The sequence below is a fragment of the Amborella trichopoda genome, chromosome 11 (assembly GCF_054954075.1).
Source record: "Amborella trichopoda isolate Santa Cruz 75 chromosome 11, AtrichopodaSantaCruz75HAP2 v2.0, whole genome shotgun sequence".
Classification (NCBI taxonomy): domain Eukaryota; kingdom Viridiplantae; phylum Streptophyta; class Magnoliopsida; order Amborellales; family Amborellaceae; genus Amborella; species Amborella trichopoda.
This window is the reverse complement of record NC_142346.1, coordinates 31,068,423-31,087,884: the sequence shown is the minus strand read 5'-3', so window position 1 is coordinate 31,087,884 and position 19,462 is coordinate 31,068,423. Positions and strand designations below refer to the sequence as shown.

Below are 19,462 nucleotides of genomic sequence, written 5' to 3'. Positions count from 1 at the left end.
TGTATTTTTAGGGAAAAAGTCCAATCAAATGTCGATGGGACTTTAAATTATATTGGTGGTGATGCATGTAAATTTAATGATTAAAAGTAGAACTAGGTTAGATGACCTGCGAAAATACGTAGTAGAGCGTTTCTCGCTAGATATACAGTTGGTATCATTGAGGTTATTTTGTCCTAAGAAATAGAAGATTTTTTGTGAATGTATTCATTGACGATGATATTGAGAGGATGTTGAATGCACATGAAAGAGAGAATAATCTCTTCGTTTATGTATTTGATGGGAGTGAACAAAGGGGTGGAAGTACTTCACGTAATAATAAGGCATTCGAAGAGGTCAGACCCCCTCTTAAATCTAATATGTTGCTCTCTGGTTCCGAACAAAGTAATGCACCAAGGTTGCTTAGTTCATGGGAGGATGCACTTACCGATATAAGGCAACAATTTGAGTCTCTAGATGGCTTTCGAAAAGCCCTTAGCAAGTTTGCTATAGCACACCATTTCACATATCGTCTTGTTAAAAATGAGGTGTACTGCATAAGGGCAAAATGCAAGGGTGATGGATGCAAATGGAAAATATATGCTTCGAAATTATGCATGACGAATTTTTTTAACATCAAAACATGGAAAAGAGAACACTCGTGTAATATTGGGATAAGCAATGATGTACAACAAACAACATCACAAAAATTTATTACATCTTTAATCAAGGATAAATTAAGTGACATTGCACATCATAAGGCTAAAAAAATCATGAATGATTTATCTTGAGATTATGGGCTACAAATACCCTATTGCAAGGCTTAGTGAGGGAAAGAAACGGCCATCAAAGATATACATGGTTCGCAAGAGAAGGCATACAACCAGTTACCCGCATATATAAATCATGTGATGGAGACAAATCCTGGTAGTTATGCGACAGGACAAGTATGACAAGATGATAGATTTCGTTGAATGTTCATAAGTTTTTATGGCTGAATACATGGCTTTATAAGTGGATGTCGTCCACTTATATTTCTCGATGGGACATCAGTGAAGACACGATACCTTGGAACTTTACTTGCTGCTAACTCACTCGATGGGGAAGAACAAATATTTCTTGTTACGTTCTCTATTGTGGATGCCGAAAGTACCCACAACTGGGTATGGTTTATGAAATCTCTAAAGATTGCTATTGGGATAAATCGTGAAATTATTTTTTTGTCTAATAGACATCCTGGCTTAGTTGATACTGTTTGTCATGTTTTTGAGAATGCCCATCATGCCTTTTGTGAGCGTCATTTAGCGGGGAATTTCAAAAAGGAAGCAAAAGACATACTTAATAAAAGAAGGCAGTTGTTAAATATTTTGTCGAAGCATGTAGAGCATACAGGCCGCAAGAGTATTTTGAGAAGATGAATGAAATTAGGTCAATTTCTGAGGACGCATTCAAGTGGTTTGTGAAAGCATCGCCAAACCGTTGGGCTACATCACTCTTCAGGGGTAAACGATATAATCAAGTAACAACCAATGTGGCTGAGTCATATAACAACTGGATTCTAGAAGCATGAAACATGCTAATTCTCCAATGTGTTGACTTGATTAAAAGACCAATCATGAAACTAATTGCCACCCGCAACTTGGAAGTTGAAACATGGACTACAACACTTACCCCGCACGCTCAAAACGAACTTAAATTGATTATAAAGCAATCCCTTTCTGTTAGCGTCACTATATCAAGTGGAGCAGTATTTGAAGCAAGGGGTGATCGCATGAATTATAAGGTAGATATAATTGCACAAGAATATGAATGCCGAGGTTGGCAAATAACGGGCTTGCCCTGCAAACATGATTGTAAAAGCCTTCAATGGATGAATAAGGATCTCATTGACTATTGTGAAAACTATTTCATAGTTGCAAAGTTTCGTGAAACATATTTCGAACCTATCGTGCCAATTACCTTGATCGATCTATCTAGGCGTATGCATGGACAACTTCCTCCAGATGGAATAAGAGTATTTCCACCTCATTCAACACGGCCCCCTGGCCGACCTAAAAAGAAGCGTATCGAGTCACAGAAAGTACCAGTACGACCTATTCACTGTAGTAGGTGTAAAGGAACTGGTCACAATAGAGCAACTTGTAAAGCACCCACTTGAAGGCATTTTTTTTTTGTTATCTTCTTTGTTCTGTCTTTTTAAATTGTAGGACCCACTTGTGGGAAATTTTGTCATTACATATATTTTTGCCAATTTTTGTAGTTATCTTCTTTGTTCTGTCTTTTTAAATTGTAGCACCCACTTGTGAGAAATTTTGTCATTACATATATTTTTACTAGTACATATATTGGATATGCCACTTTTCTCTCTCTTTTTTATCGGATATGCTATTGATTTGTTTATAGTGTTTGTTCCACTTTAATTTATTTAGCGAGATTAGCACATATATATTAGATCTGCAACTGTTATATCTCTTTTTTTATTAGATTTGCTATTTGTAGTTATTTTTTTATGTCAATTATGAAAATAGAATTAGCAATGCAAGACCCGAAACAATTAAGAGACACTGGGGAGCCATCCTCTTCATTAGGTCAAAGGCAAGAGGTATGATGGTCTATTTGTTTTAGTTAATGATTTACATTGATTAAGTTATTATGTTAATGACTATTGCAATTTATTGTTATTATTCATTTTAAGAGAGAAATGTACTTCGTATTGACGAATCAACTCAAGCCCTAATAAAATGAAAGATCGATAAATGACAGATACCTCTAATTCAAAGACCGGGTTGAGCCAATTGATGGATATTGGGGTATCGCATATCGATTGCAATCTGGTGAGGGCATTTATAGGGAAATGGTGCAAGGATACGAATACTGCATTTCTAAGCATTGGTGAAATGGCTCCAACACTATATGATGTGTGGCAAATATTAAGGATACCCGTAAGAGGTGAGCCTGTAACCGGCGTCAAGCCTTAAGACTATGTTGCGTTCATCAAGGAGTATATGGGAGATTGCCCTAAAGATGTCACCCCGATGCATCTCACACATACATGGTTGAGGAGTCGATTTGCCCAACTACCAAAAAAGCCGACCAAATTACAACTCATACAACACACACGAGCATATCTCCTTTATTTGCCGACTCATCTAAAGGATCGATGCTTGCAATATACTTTCAATTGTTTCAAGGTTTTGATGAGGCATGGAAGTATGCATAGGGTGCTGCGGCGCTTGTGTTTTTGTATCGTTCCTTGTCTAAAGTTGCCGGTGCCGTTGGGGAAAATATTCATTTTAGTAGGTCAGCGACCTTACTACAGGTATTTCTCACTCTCTTTATTATTTAATTTCAGAATATTACAATTTCTCACTATCTTTGGCTTCTTATTTTTTACTTCTTCTACAATGTTGGATCTATGAGTATCTTCAAGCTTTAGCCACCAAGCCTACATTGGTCATAGGTCCAGAAATGCCTAAGGCTTGTATGTGGAAGCAACAAGCACGCCACAAAAGCATCCCATTTGATAACATCGCGTTTGATATGGTTACTTATTGGCTTATGTGCTTATAATCTAGTAGATAATCGATCTGTGGTCAGTTATTTGATAACATCTCATGCTTATTTTTGTAGGTGACCTGGCAACCATATGAGGCATTGCATGAAATTATAGAGTACTTCATCTGTCGATCATACCTCATCAGTTTCAACATTGCAAAGTATTATATGCCAGATCACATGTTGCGACAATTTTGGAAGTTGCAAGGTATTCTTAAGCCACCCAAGTGGGATAAGAGAGAGAAGGTTAGTTTACACCCCACAAATTGGACTGTAGAATTGGGTAGGTAGATAACAGATTGGAAAGCACAAGAACTTAATGTTGTTAAGGAAGCCGTAGATAAATCTGGTGGAGTACCTACATCAGAGTACATGGCCTGGTACAACATATTTACACAAGGAAGAAAAACCCCATTTTGTCCCTCATCGCAATCGCAATCTCAATCTCATGTACCAACTTCTGCAGGCCAATCCCATGTACAACCCTCAGCAGGCCAATCCCACGATAATAGACTGGTATACTATTTATTCTTATTTTATCGTCTTAATATATCTTAAAATTATAAAAAAGATATCTAATGGTCAACTTTGTTTTTTTTATTTTCTACTTGCCGCGATATACCTGTATAGAGTTGCTACAAGCTGCACTTAATAATGAAGTATCAGCCGAGGAATCCATACGTTATGTACTGGCGGCTCATAATCTTCTATTGAATATCACTTCTGTAGAGACATGTGCCGAGGAGACAGCGCAAACTATGGGTAGAGAAGTACAAAGTGAAAGTGAAAGAGAAGAAGAGGATGATGATGGAGAAGTTGACTATGATGACAGAGAAGAAGATGATGACGGAGATGAGTATGATGATGGAGAACAGGATGATGATGGAGAAGAGGATGTTGAAGGCAATGATGATGGTGATAGGCAACATGAAAATGAGAGAAGAACAAAGAAAAAAGCTGATCACTTTCAACTGTCGGTGTTACAAGAGGAGTCAAGGTGGAATTTGCGGTCGTGAAGAGATGGGAATGCCAACAAGGAACCTGATGTGAGGGGAAATAATTTTCTTAGTTGGCTAATAAAAGCATTGAGGCAGAGAAAGTGACCTTTTTCTTCTTTTTTTGGAGATTGTATATTTTTTTGACAATGTAACTTGGTTAAATGATGCGGGTTCTTTTCGATTTTATCTTGTCTACTCTGATCTTATTTTCCTCTTTAAGCTATTTTTTTCCTCAAAGTTTCCTCTTCTTGTTCATTTATGTTGATTATCTTGATTAAGATATCATGCAAAAGGTAACTTTTGTGTTCTATGGTTTATAGACCTTGGCCTCTGTGATTTGATTTGCATGCATCGTTCTCATCGAGTGAACCTATGCATTTGTTACCCCTATTTCTATTAATTTAATGAATCTCATTTGTGGGGTAAGCCCATGAAGCAATGTGCCTAGATAGTGTACTTCGAGTTTGATGTGTGAGTTACTGTACTCCGAGTTTGATGTTGGAGTTACTGTACTTGCCCATGAAGCAATGTGCATGTCTTCTTCTCTATTCATAGTGAAAGCTCTTATTATATTGCTTGAGAGTTGAAATAAATTGTGACCTTATTATATTGCTTTAGAGTTGAAACTTAAGTATGAGACCCAATTTCAAATTTCAGATGTATTTGCTTGATCTTCATGTTGCAGATTTTGAAAGTGGAGGCATCGTCTGAGCATCACCTATTTTACTATAAAGAGACCATAAGGATGGTCTAGAATCTTTCATATTGTTCTTAGAAACTTATAGTAGATGATGTGATCATCGATCTCCTCTCTACGTTATAAGAAATATGATAGCTGGATCTCTGATGCAACAAATGACGGATGGGCCAATCAGCCCAAGGTCAAAAACTTGCCAATGCTAGTAACTGGTCTGAGCACATCCCAATGCTAGTAACTGGTCAGAGCATGATAGAAGGATGTAAATGGAAAACTTGGTTAAGACCGTTCCCAATTCTACTCTTGGGCTAGAAATACTTTCCCAAGTTTCCAACAACTAACAAAGTAACAAACTTGTAACCTTTAGGTTCCCCAAACTTGAGGAATCAGGAATTTGAACTACACACTCCTCTCTAAATTAACAGTTGGAGACTTGCCATAAATCGAAGGCTAGCCTCGCAAACCTCCACCAATACCCCGTGTGACAATATGATCACTACTCTTAATGCTTTTTGCCATGACCAATGTGTTGAACGTTGCATTAAGATGGTTACTCACCTTGGCAACTGATACAATGATGCCACATTTGGCATCATCGTGATCGTGGTCATATGTAGTTGTAGGATTGTGGCATTTGGCGTTTCATTTTTTTTTGAGTGACAAAATTATGATTCTCTCTCTCTCTCTCTCTCTCTCTCTCTCTCTCTCTCTCTCTCTCTCTCTATTTCAGAGCATTTGTAGTAAATCTTGGTAACATGCTTGAGCGCTGGAGCAATTGCATCTTCAGGTATATCTCGCAAAATTGCTCTGATGTTGTCTCTGAAATTCAAAATTTTGAACATCTCAAAACACCTAGAATCTCTAAGCAAGTTGAAGTAAATGATAACCTAGTGAAAAGATGTTAAATTATACAATAATATGGCTCATGTTTACTTGGGATTTCTCGCACTGTGATAATCAAACATAGCCTTTAAATGGCCAGGACAAGCTCATAAACATGTAAAGAATTTGTATTGACTTTAATTTGTGTTTCCTTATAGCATTTCCTTAGAACACAGGTGAATGATAGAGAAACAAGCATTTCCTTAGACGTCATCCCATTGTTCTAATTTCTTGCTTTGCAAGCTTTTAAGGAGAAATGAAGACTTTAGAAGTGGTCATTGTATTTATTTTGTTAGCATATGAAGTCTAAAGTAGCTCACTTTGCATGCTTTCAAACTTCCTGGCAACACTTGTAAGCAATTGATACAAGGGCATGGACTATGTAATAGGTAGTCTAGAGTGGGCTTGAAAAGCATGATACTTTCAGCAAAAACTTGTAACCCCTTTTCATTTTGCTATTGGATCCCACAAGCTTTTATTAAGCTTATCGATATAGAGAGCAAGATTCAACAATGATCCCATCCCACAGAGCAACTTGCAAACCATCTCTTACAACCATCTATGCCCCATTCCTTTTATACCATTTTAGCTTATAATTTAGATTTCCCTTTAGAGTGCACTCCTACTCCAAGTGTGCCAACAGTCCAAGTTATTTTAATTTGAAATTTTCAACCTTTATGCTCTTGTGCTCCTCTTGAATGAAGCTCGTAAGGCTTGAATCCAATCCCTTCAAGAGGGACTTGATCTTTACTATTCTTGGATGTGACCTATCCCCTGCCACAAATTCATGGATCTCACTCTCAATCTCAATCCAGCTACACCCTGCTTCTTTCCTGATTCCTTGACAATTCATTTTCTTCCTCATAGCCACTGCATCATCCCATCATCTACACATAACAAAGACCTTCAACAGCAATGCATAAGAGGCTGATCACTCTGGCTCCAATTTAAAAAGAAGTTGAGCTGCTATCTCTCCAAACTTGTTATCACCTTGCAATTGCATGGGAGGTGGGTTCAACACCTCTTATCATAGTTGTAACTGTATGGGAGGTGGGTCAACACCTTGCAATTGCATCTCCACCATGAGCTCCCAAGCTTCATTCACATAAGTTCTCTCTGCATAACATGCTATCATCACAATCCATGACATTGTATCTCTCTCCAAAATCTCATAAAAAATTCTCCGAGATTCTGATATCAACCCGCATTTCCTATAGAAAACAATTAATGCACTATTCACACAAGCATCATAATTTGCAGCCATTTTTATCACACACCAATGAATCTGAAGGTCATAATTTAAAGCTTTGATAGCTACACAAGCCATTAAACACAAGCGCTAGAGAGAAGCTATTGGCTTCTATGCTAGAGGCCAAGATGTTGGAGAATAGGTGAAGCGCTTTGAGCTCGCCTCCATGTCGAGCTTGTCCATTGATTAGGATACAACATACTCTAGAATCTTTATCAGCTAGTTCATCAAACAACTTGTGTGCATAAGATAGGAAACCCATTTTACAATAGAAAAAGAGGAGCTTTTTTAAAATATTTCTACTTGGAGTCAAGAGAATTTTGATTATTAGAGCATGAGTTGCCATTCCATGATTGTACACCATGATCGTACAGGCCTTTTGAGGTGCATAGTTGCATAGAAGAAGCAAGGCCCATAGCATATGTTACTGAAAGAGGCCCTTTCAAAGCTTGAGATTTATGAGGTGGTGCTTTAATGGGGGATTTCTTGAATAGAGAGAAATTTGGGTGGATTTTAAAATTAGGGTTTTTGGTTCGGTGGTTCTTGGGGTTGCAGGAGTGATTGAACAAAGGTGGTGAAGGTGCACAAAGGTTCATGTTCACAGCTTGCTGAAAACCAATTTTTCCTTTTTCTCTTTGTGATATTTCATGGTTTCCAACATCTAATCTCCACCATTTGTCATTTGGATGGATTGGGCACCATTACTAAATGCTTCTGCAGTGCAACTACGTGCTCTAGAAGTGCAACTACACACTCCGGTAGTCCGCTCCAGCAATGTAGTCTCTAGAGCCGACGTGCTCCGGCAATAGAGGACTATGCTCCGACAATAAAGACACTCTCTCTGGCAGTAAAGACACTCGCTCCGGCAGTACCAATGTACACTTCGGCAGTGCTTTGACAGACCCAGAGCACTCCGGCATTATGATAGCACGCCCCGGCAGTGAAACTACACGCTCCGGTAGTGCGCTCCGACAACGAAGCCTCTGGAGCCACAATGCTTCGGCAATGGAGAATTGCGCTCCGAAAGTAAAGACACTCGCTTGGGCAGTCACAATGTACGCTCTGGCACTGATGTCTTCCCCATGTACCGATAACGCGCTCTGGCAGTGCTACTACACGCTCCTGCAATGAAGCGTCTAGAGCCACACCGTTCCGGCAATGGAGAAGTGCACTTTGGCAATTTGAATGCACTCTCCAGCAGTAACAATGTGTGCTTCGACAATGCTTTGTTTGATCCGCTGCGCTCTGGCATACTGAGAACTGTGCTCCGGCAGTCCGATCCTGTAATGAAGCCTCTGTAGCCACAGCGCTACGGCAATGGAGGACTGTGCTTCGGCATTCTGAATGGGCTCTCCGGCAGTACCAGTGTGTGCTCCGGTAGTCGTTTGTCTGACCCACAGCGCTTCGGCAGTCTAAGAATGCGCTCTGGCACTGAAAAATATGCTTTCCGGCAGTTTGCTCCAGCAATGAAGTATCTGGAGCCATAGCACTTCGTCAATGTAGCACCGTTGCTCTGGCAGTGCTTCTCAACATTCCACTCCGACAGTACTGTACTTCGGATCGCGAATTGATTTTGTTTGTACGGGAAGGCTATTTCCTTCCAAAAATTAAAAACTTTTTACCTTGGGGGGTTTTGTGAGAAAATATTGTTTGGGGGAAAAAAGTGTGAGAAAAAATTATATAGATAGTTCATTTTAAAGTGTATTTTGTAATTTTCTCAAGAGAAAAAAAGACCTATTACGAGGTAATGGCGGTTCCTATTACTTCTTTGTTATTATTTTTCTAGTTAAAAGGGCAAATTAGTGCGCGCTAGCTTTGAGCCGAGCCGAGATAAAAAGACAAGTTTGGCGGGGCAATGACAAGTCAACGCCAACGGAGGCAGCTTTCCAATTTCTTTTGGCTCCTATCACGCTGCAATTCCCACGCCTGATAATGTGGAAAAGTAATGTATTTTCTTCCTAATATGCCCTTCCATCAGTCCAGAAATGCCGAGTTACCCTTCTCCAATTGTAGAAAGGCAGCATCCTTTTATGAAATCACCACCATGCCCTTGCTGTTCCCTGAAATTCACTTAACACACAGAATGCATCCCATAGTTTTCCTTCGCTTGTGCGAGGTTTTTTATAAAGGAAAAAGTTTACATAAGGATGCAACCTAATAATGTAGAACTAGAGATGCACCTCAAAAATCCATCAGAAAAGTAGTTTTTATGTTGAAAAACCCTTTGATAATCTCGACATCGAGATGTCTGACCACGAAAAATAAAAAGATTTTAAATCTCAGAAATAGTGCATTTTACAGCATATTATCTACATTGTCCATTTTCAAGATTTTCATATATTTATAGATCTACTTGATTTTAACTATTTTTTAGATTTAAAATTTTATAGTTAGATATAAAAATAGATTTTGAGATAATCCTAAGAACATTTTACATCAAAATTATATACCATGATAAAATTTGAATGTGCACCTTACCTCTACAGCTACGGATGCATCTATATGCCAACTGCTCCTTTTTATAAAATATCAGTTAGAAAAAAACTTAGATATATCTTCGGAAAATACCATTCAAAATCATTTTCTCCTTTGCTTGAAATTTGGAGCTCGAGTTGGAGATTAGGAGGTTCTAGGAAGATTTGGAGAAGATCTGGAGGTTTTAGGAAACCTTTAGAATGAACCGTTGAGAAAATGTATTGCAATGAGGTTGGAGACAATGAAGTTGTAGGAATATTTTGACAATGGATTTAATTATTTTTGTGAATATTTGTTTGATGTGGTTGAATGCAGCCTCGATTTTATGAAATACCTTAACGCCAGTTTGGATGTACTCAAAATTGAATCCAAAAATATTGTGAAATAGATTTGACCCATTTAGACAACCACCTAAACTTACAATATTTTTATATTGAAATAAAAAATCCTTTAATTTCAAAAAAAAAAGTTATAATAAAAAAAAATTCAAGTCAGACTTGAATTTTTTCAGATGGGCCGTCTCTCACCAGTTCATGAACAACAGAAATGCCCAAAAACCCAAACCCCATCTCTCTACTTTCTCTCTCTAAACTTGAGTCACCAAAAACCAATCACCACAAATCCCATCTTTTGTCAAAGCCATCTGTCTTTTGCTCCAAGCTTCAACACCGAAAGAGCCAAAAACCCCAAATCCCATCTCTGTTAAAAAACATCCATCTTTTGCTCCAAGCTTCAACACTGAAAGAACCGAAAACCCCAAATCTCATCTCTGTAAAAAAAACATCCACCTTGGTTGTAAAAACGCCCAAATTCCATCTTTGTAAAAAACCATCAATCTTTGTAAAAAAACCCCAAATCCTTGAACCGGCGTTCCTTTTTTTTTATTCTAAGCCTGACTTCAATTGCAAAAATAGATGAAGAAGAGTTGCAAAAATGGAAGAAAATGGCTTGAGAAAGAAGAATTGTATGGTCCGAAATGGAAGAAAATGGATGAGGAAGAAGAGTTGCAGAAACTAGGGTTTGGGCTTTGGCCATGGTGCAATTTTCTCTCTCTAGATGTCAGTTGCAACTCATTTCTACTCCACCACCATGCTTGGCTGCGTGCGTAACTACAGCACCAGCTTCCAGTGAGGCAACCATTTTCTCTCTCTCTCTCTTAAATGGAGCTAGTAGGACTTGTATGAAGAGAGAGCATATGTTATTGTGAGAGGAGTGCAAATATGCCTCCCCCCCAACCCCTGCTTCAGCGCCCTGTCCCTTCGCGAAACTTATTTTAATATGTTCATTCTATCCAAACAGCCCCCAACAAATAAAAAAATGATAATATTTATTAATAAAGTTGAAAAAAATTACAATTTTTTTTAATGTGAAGGTTTTTTTATTTGACATCCAAACTGGCCCTTAATTATTTTTGTAAATAATTTTTTATGCGGTTGAATGCAGCTACGATTTTATGAAATACCTTCTAACTTAATTGTTGAAGTCACACTTATAAAGAAAGGCAAGCTGAAGTAAAAATTTTGGCAAAAGAATAAAAGAAAGAGTAAAGGGAAACACAGTGAGCTAAAGTACAAAGTAACGGGAAACACAGTGAGCTAAAGTACAGATGAAAAACTAAGTTATTGGAACCTTCGTTGGCTAAAAAGCCCTTTGGGGTAGGCTGAGGCCAAGTGTGTGAAAAAATTTTGATAGATGCGTTGATTACTAGATCTTAGTTTAGACCCACATTTAAGCAAGTTCAATAGATTGAGGCACAAACTCCGCCGCCGCCAGTCCCAAGCTTAAATGAGAAAGGAGGAGAGTTGTGTTATGTTGGTAGCAACATGAAACTTTTGTTACATCTTTACATGAATCCTAACCCTATATCTGAGGGTATGACCTTTGATAGAACGGAGTGATAGAACATGATTAATGTAGTTGAACCCAAATAGTTGGGATAAAGCTCGTATAACGACGATGATGAATCAAATCAAGAAACAAGGTTTGAGTTGTGGTGATGGGTTCATCAAGAAATTAGGTTTCAATTGTGAACCACGAGTCCTTTAAAGCTCCATCCCTCCCATATCAATCAGGTCACCCATCCATGGTCCGGAACGCACTAAGTTAGCCTAGAGGGTTAAGTTTGGGTTTGGGGCAGCCATTTTGGGCAAATCCAATAAGGCCTGGGTAGGCTTCGACACAAACCGGCCCCGACCAATTAATAGCCCCGGCCCCAAATGGACATAGTGTGCATCAAATTGACATAAGAATAAAGATCCGATTGTGAGGCCCATCGGGCCGAGGATCCCATGTTTGAGGCTTTGCCAAAATAGAAGTACAAAGTGATAGTGATTCCTAACCAAGTTAAGCCCAAAAAGCAGCAAACTCCAAGCAATCCACCCAAACTTTACTGTTCACTTACCTTTCAATCGTTAGGTCCATCCTCCATGGGCTCTTCCTTTGCTCCACCATGCTCAAAAGCCCATTGTCATTCTAATTTCTTAGGAAAGGAGGCTCATATGATTTTGTAAACCCACAAAAAGAAAAATTAGGCTTTCTTCATCAAATCAAAGAAAACTAGATTCTTGTTTACCAAATCTCTAGTATTGCCATAAAAAATTATGCGCTTTACAAGGAATTAGTTTTTTGGGCTTGAGATTGGGCCTGGGCCTTAAATTTTGGCAACAGACATATCCAAGGGACGATTCCATTAAGGGAAAATTACAAAGATCTCTCAAAATCATACTTTCCTCCTAACCAATTTTTTAACAAATTTTATCTCAAATTTAACTTTTTAACAAATACCCCCACGTAAAAAATAAAAATAAAAATGAAGGCCAAAATACCCTAAGGAAAACATGCGGTACAACATAAAATAGGGGCGGTCCAACATTTCGCTTCTAGAAAGCATGCGGTTTGGTACAAAATAGGGACGGTCCAGTGTTTTGGGCATGCAGTTCGGCACAAAATAAGGTTAGTGCGGCATTTTGAGCTTCTGAAAAACATGCGGTCTGACACAAAATAGAGGCGGTCTTTACTTCGGACATGCGATCTGGCACAAAATAGGGGCAGTCCGATACTATGGATATTTCCATAAAAAAAAATAAAAATAAAAATTTTGACTTGTAGGTATTTGTTAAAAAAGAATAAAAAATCAATTTGAGATAAAAGTTAAAAAAAAAACTGGACTTAGGGCAGGTTGCGTTAAAAAGCCTCCTTTTTGAAGGGGCGATTTTGTAATTTATCCTTAATCAGATACAGGACAAGTTCGTTATTTTAGTACAGAAGTGCAGCATTTTGGTCATTTGTCAAGAGAGATGCTGTCGCTTTCTTAACCCGCTCCAAAATCCCTGGGCACTGAACCTTCCAGAGTTAAAGATAAAGAGAGAGGCAAAAAGAAGGATGGGAGAGAAAGAAAGAGAGAGAGAGAGAGAGAGAGCAAATGAGCGGTCCTGACCAAGCCATACTCTTATGTTGCAGACCAGGAGTGATAAAACCCACCATTATACTACCACACTGTTCTCCGTCTACAATTCTTCCTGTGAACCTCTTCAATTCCCACTCTCTCTCATCGTTTGATAAGAAATGGTAGCTCTTCAGTTTCTCTCTCTAAAAATTTGGGCTATTCCGATTCAAATATCTGGGGGTTTGGTTTAGATCACCAATCAATGAACTTGGTCTTCAACAAACACAACAGGGAATAAAGATTTACACTCAGAAATTGATGCTGAGGCAGATGTTGCAACGCCAATCAGTAAAGGAAGAACCGCCCATGTCCATTGATCCCTCAAATTCAAGTTTCTTCTTCCCATCTCTCAATATTGAAGCGAGAAACAGAGTTGGAGGTGACCCAAATGGGCCTAGAGGCCTGACCCGTTTCTCTTCAGCTCCATGCTCGTTTCTAGAGAGCTTGGTCGAAGAACCAGATGTTCAGAGCTTAGAAAAACTGGTTCAAGGTTCACCAAGAAGCCTTGCAGCCATGGATGGAATTCTTCAAGATTACGCAGAGCTTGTACATGGTAGTGGACCGAGCGCGAACGTTCAGAGGCAGAACAGTTCTCCTGCCGAGCTTTTCACTCAGCTCACTGGTTCAATGGGTCCTGGGGATTATTTCTCAGGCTTGAACCCTGGGGCTTCTGGGAAGAATTTCAATAATATACAACCTGATCTTGCGTTCTCAGACTTTCCTTTGCAGAAGAGGATCATAGAAACAGATGGTCAGTCGATGGGCTCGATGCCAAGGCCAAACCTTCCACCCCAATGGGTATGGAACTATTCCATCTGAGGTCACTGAATTTGAAATGATTTATCTTCGGGTAAAATAAATTTTGGTTCTCTGTATGTGAAGAGGGGAAGCAGTTGGATATATTTCTCTCTATAGAACTGATTAATGATCTCTTTGTGAGTAAACTTATGAAGAATTTGAATGATTTCTTTGCGAGTTAACTTATAAAATGGATTATGCTCTCTTTGCGAGTAAACTTGTAAAATTTGCTTTCATGGTATGAAGAATGGAGGAGCAAATTTTTTTTTTTGTTTTTGTTTTCAGCTTTGGGGTTCAAACTTGAGAGCTAGTGATGTGATCATCAACACCATGACCAATCAAGCCCAAGCTTTGAATTTCCCTTGTACCGAATATGAATGATTTATTTGAATGTGGACAATTTACTGAATATGTTCTACTTTTTCTTTATAGAAAGGAGGAGAAAACCAGAATCGTTTGTTGAGGTCTATCAGTGCAGATTTGGAAAAACAGCACCAGTTATCGAGGTCTATTAGTTCGGATTTGGACATGGAAAAGGTCACGGAAGACACTGTTACTTTTAGGGTGCGTGCAAAGCGTGGCTTTGCAACCCACCCTCGAAGTATTGCAGAGAGAGTGAGCGTCATGGTCACAACTTATATATGTTCTCATTCTTGAGGATACTCTTCACACTTTGGAATAAGTAGCTATAAACGTGCTAAGTTGTATTTGTGCTCTGCGTCAGGTTCGGAGAACTCGTATCAGTGACAGGATTCAGAAGCTTCAAGAACTTGTCCCGAATATGGATAAGGTTTAGTTCATTTTCTATCAATGACACAAATGCAATTGTTTTATCGATGAGGCAAATGCAATTCTATAAAAAACAATATCCTTTTCCTATTTTTTGAGTTTCTTCTAGGCTTTGTTTGAGAGATCTTAAAATGCATTTTTTTTACTATATTTTCATCATGTTGGTGTTGGTAGTCAATGCGGCTGTGTTTGCCAGTGCCTCTATTAAGGCAAATTTTACAACAGGGAAAAAAAAGAGCTCATGAAGTTTTTTCTTTCCTATTGTGCTATTTAGTATATAGAATGCGGCACTGCACTCACAGTGTAAGAGTTGGGCTATTGAAAGCAATGGTATATGATGAATTTGCAAATTGGTTAGAACCATGTCCATCAACTTCATATGTATCAAAAAAATTTATTCCATTGATTTGGATTTTAGTTAGGCATTTTGGGTTCTTGTGGTCTTGGTTCAGGGTACATAATTGCTCATCTTATACTATAAGCCCAAGATTTTGATTACAGTTTCTAGGGCTGAAATAAGTACTTTTAGACTTCAGATTCAATGGTTTAGAGATAACACATAATTATTTCTGTTCCTTACAGCAAACTAATACTGCGGACATGTTGGAAGAGGCCATTGAATATGTCAAGTCCCTCCAAAAGCAGGTTCAGGTAATCCCTTAGAAACAGAGGCAGTTAGATTTCTTTAGACAAATATTTGTTCAGTGCATTCATATAACTTGTATTTGGCGGACTATTTTCTTGATCAAAGTACCTACCATGGCAGGAACTCTCAGAGAAGCAATTGAAATGCAAATGCTTTCCAAAAGCATCCCCTGATTCTAAAACAGTTTAGTCATGTAAAAGAGATTTGTTAGGGCCTCATGTGACAGTAATTGTTTTGTAACTTTTTGAGGCCAAGAAGAACTTTGCATGTTGCCGTTGTGGCCCCATGATTTGGTTTCTTCAGGAATTTATTGGGCTCTCTTTGTGAAGATATCATCATATCGAGCTTTTACAACCCTGAATTCTATGGTCGTGTATGTAAATCATCTTATCCTGAACTTTTTTTTATCTTTTTCCTGATCACTGTGGATACCTTCGATGCGTCTCTTGTGTATTCCTATGTAAATCTTGGCTACCTTGTGTTTTAGATAATTCTGAGAAATCAAACTGGTAGGACTTATCAGCCTTGTAACTCAAATTCTTTCTGATCAGCATTTGATCATTTTTCTTGTCATGAATCATTAGGCACAGTTCAATTCTGGTTGTTGAACTAATCACCTAGCTAGAAGCTTGTAACAAGGGCCACTGTTTACAACTAAGGCATGTCACTTCACTATGTTACTTAAGAGGAGCACATATGGATATATATATGATAAATTGAATAGTTTAGAATTTTTATTTTTGCTTTCCCTATCCTGAGTCAAATACTTAGATATCTTATGTTACTCAGGACTGGTGATCAAGTCTTCGACTTTCCATTATGTGATATTGATAATTTTCCATTTGCCACATTGTCTTGTCAGCATTTCCAAGAATGTGGGAGTTAAAATATGAAACTTCAATAAAAGGGTGACAACTTTTATTGTTTATATCCATGTAGTAGATGTTATCAGAAATATTTTAGTTCTCCTTGAAAACTTTGAAGACTTGAAATCCATCAGGAACTTTCAAATTATAACTCCATGGCAAGTTTTTGTATCATCTCAGTTGCATGTTGTGTTTTAAAAAATCGCTGATTGGACTCGAAATGCACGAGTCAGTTCCCATGAATCGCCCCTATTCTCCCAGTTTTTCTATTTTTATTTTTTTATTGTTGGGAGTTGTTTTTTGTTATGCGACTCGAATGCTGCGAGCCAGATTGGAGTTGCTGATCCATCTCAGTTCATCAGTAGCAAGTCGGAGGGCAATTCCAGTTTTTGTGAACACTGATTACAGGTCAGACTGAACTCTTCATCTCAAAACCTATTCCTAGCACCCTAGTCAATTGACTGTGAAATGAAGTTTCTCTAAGCAAGCAGCTCTTAGTATGTCCAAGAAGTAAAATTTTTATCAGAACGGAGACTAAGTTTAATCTGATTTTAGATCTTGGCAATTCTAAACCCACTGACATGTGTCCTTACATTGAGACCCAGTGGCCCCATGTGTACTTACATTGAGATCCGGTGCTCTTTAAGGCTTTTGAAACCATAACTAACATATCTCAATCTCATACTTGAGTGTTTCTTTCTATGATAATTCAATTTCAATTATTTGTACTTCCTGCAGTAGCTCTCAGCAAATAACCAGTGGAAAAACAATATACATATATAAAAATCAGATAACTAAAGAGAAGAATTTCTATGATCTTGGTGCAATCAGTTCATGGGATTATCACCATGGAACCAATGGGTTTGATGGCAGAGAGAAAGTGATCTGATTGACATGTTTTAATGGGATCCATTATCTGATGAGTCTTATTATGATGTGATTACCTTGATCATATGGGCTAGTGTCAATAAATATAACACACACACACACACACACAAAACAACTGTCATTTTTTCCCAATTGATTTTAGAATTCTTTTTTAAGTTATTTTTCTATAAACTTCTTCTATTATGTCAAACATGTAATGTAAAAATTTTAATTCTCGATAAAATTAAGCGAAACTCCCTGTTCTTTCTTTTTTTGGAAAAAAGATGGAGAAGGTTACTTCTCTTTAGAAAAGTGTTCTCTCAAACAAAGATAATGAACTGGTGATGGCCATATAAGCTACCTCGTTTTACATATGCAGAGAGAAGACTGTTTCAAGTTATATGGAAGGAACTTATTCATATGCGAACGGCTTGGTACACTTGGCTAGCCTTACAAAGCTCATTGCAGACCAAGCTCATTGCAGACCATATATAGATGCCATATATATGGCCTTCCACTCACAAGTAGATGTAAGAATGCCAAAGATAATCATGGCCACCTTCTACTTAACTGTACTTTTACAAGGTTTCTTATGTTCTTTTGTGATTAATCGGTTCCACAGAAGAATAATGAGCAGTAAAACCGCAATGATGCTCATTTCATGGCTTGAAGAAAATCTTTCAAAGGTACCAGTGTAGGCTCTTTGGCGTGTTACAGGCACATTGACACTGGAGGAGCTTGTAACCCATATTCACATCAAAGAAGAGACTCGACTCGACTCTGCAGTGAAGAGATCACAGATGGTTGGTCGAATGCCCTAAGAAGAAGCCAAGGCGTCATCAAGTAACCGTTCGGAGATGGAAGAGAAGAAAGTAGAGAGGAATATTGAGAAAGCTAACAAAGGAACCAAAGACAAATGAACGAGGCAAGTTTTTTGCTATTTGATCGGGTCATGCTCAGAAGCTGTAGCCTTCAGGAGCAATTAGTGCAAGCGAACATGGTTGTAGAGAAGTATGTTCCCGTTGTCTTCGGGTAACCATGGTAGGGAACACGAGAGATGCGTTGGTGGACACTACATCTGGCAAACATATCCGTGCTGAGTGGAGCGTGTTTAAAACTTTTAAGAGGGTTAAAAGAGGGACCTGTCCTTACATGGCTAACGCTTCATTGGCAAAACTAGTGGTGAAGTTGCGATCCAACTAAGTTCATGTCCTGAAAGGTCCTTACCTTCTTTAACGCGTTTCATGCATGATATAGGACAAAATAATGCAAAGATCTGAAAATTTAATTAAAATCTAAAAGGAAGCCTACAAGCCAAGTTTCATGGGAGTAACTCTTGTTTCACCCACATGCGGTGCCAAGCCTCAGTCCTTGCTCGACTAAGGTTAAGCCAGCCTTCCCATCTACTCAAAAGAAAGAGTTAAGTGTCAATTACGCACACAAGGACACATACAAAAGCACCAATAGCCAATGGCTTCAGCCCAACGGGTTCCATTATACAATTGTAATATGTACACAACCACGATCCTCTCACTTTGGGTCGGGCAAGGGATAATTATAGCCCCCACAGTTGCATTCAAATTTCAAATGGCTCACTGCATGTAATGGTCATGCCACCATCATGACTGGTTGCGTGGAGCCCACTTGGTCACCCCGCACTCTAGGTCGGCCACCTGGTCGCCCACCACTTGGGTCAGCTACACATTGATCACCCATATCCCATGTTATGTGCCAGCAAGGTGTAACTGCCTACCACTCATGGTAGCCTTTACGTCCACCTTCTCCACTCCCTCAATCCATGCCCTTAGGCCCCTGAGTGGAGGGGTTAGTTATGCCTAGTCATCCCATTATTCTAAGAATTGACTAGCTATGCATTTGCATGTGACGGCTACAAAGGTCCACTCATACACTTGCACTACCACTCATGCATTAAGGCTTATGGTCATTACATAGGCCCATGCTTGAGAAGTTACACATTTTGAACCCATATAGCCATCTGGCACACCTGCCTAGCCAAGTGTGTCGCGCCTCTTGCACATGGCCCCCTTGACCATGTCTGGTTAGGTTGTGCCACCTCTTAGCCACCAACCCTCATTGTCCTCTACCCAAGGCTTCCCACCAAATGTATTTAGCCGCCAACTGTATGTGTATGCACCATGTTCTTAGTGTTGAACACCATTGCCTCTCATGCAGGTCAAGGGAGAGGGTCATACACTCTT

The 19,462-nt window shown here is 38.8% G+C and overlaps 1 protein-coding gene and 1 pseudogene across 7 annotated transcripts; both read left to right on the top strand.

Annotated features, from left to right (window-relative positions):
• The first annotated feature begins 227 nt into the window (after nucleotides 1-227).
• On the top strand, nucleotides 228-2,134 carry LOC148779845 (uncharacterized; annotated as a pseudogene).
• Nucleotides 2,135-13,214: 11,080 nt separating this feature from the next.
• LOC18449065 (transcription factor bHLH81) lies at nucleotides 13,215-18,403 on the top strand. 7 transcript variants are annotated; one of them, XR_016044302.1, is made up of 8 exons: nucleotides 13,215-14,075; nucleotides 14,508-14,690; nucleotides 14,800-14,865; nucleotides 15,447-15,515; nucleotides 15,631-15,883; nucleotides 16,707-16,784; nucleotides 17,623-17,773; nucleotides 17,866-18,403. XR_016044302.1 is itself a non-coding variant. In XM_088851743.1 (6 exons), exons 1-5 carry the CDS (start codon nucleotides 13,536-13,538, stop codon nucleotides 16,776-16,778), a joined length of 930 nt encoding a protein of 309 aa, XP_088707869.1. In that variant the 5' UTR covers nucleotides 13,215-13,535; the 3' UTR covers nucleotides 16,779-16,784; nucleotides 17,623-18,403. The 7 variants fall into 7 exon arrangements, 3 of the variants coding, with proteins under 3 accessions (XP_088707869.1, XP_088707870.1, XP_006859176.2); XR_016044300.1 differs by lacking the exon at nucleotides 15,631-15,883; XR_016044301.1 differs by lacking the exon at nucleotides 16,707-16,784.
• Nucleotides 18,404-19,462: the final 1,059 nt, after the last annotated feature.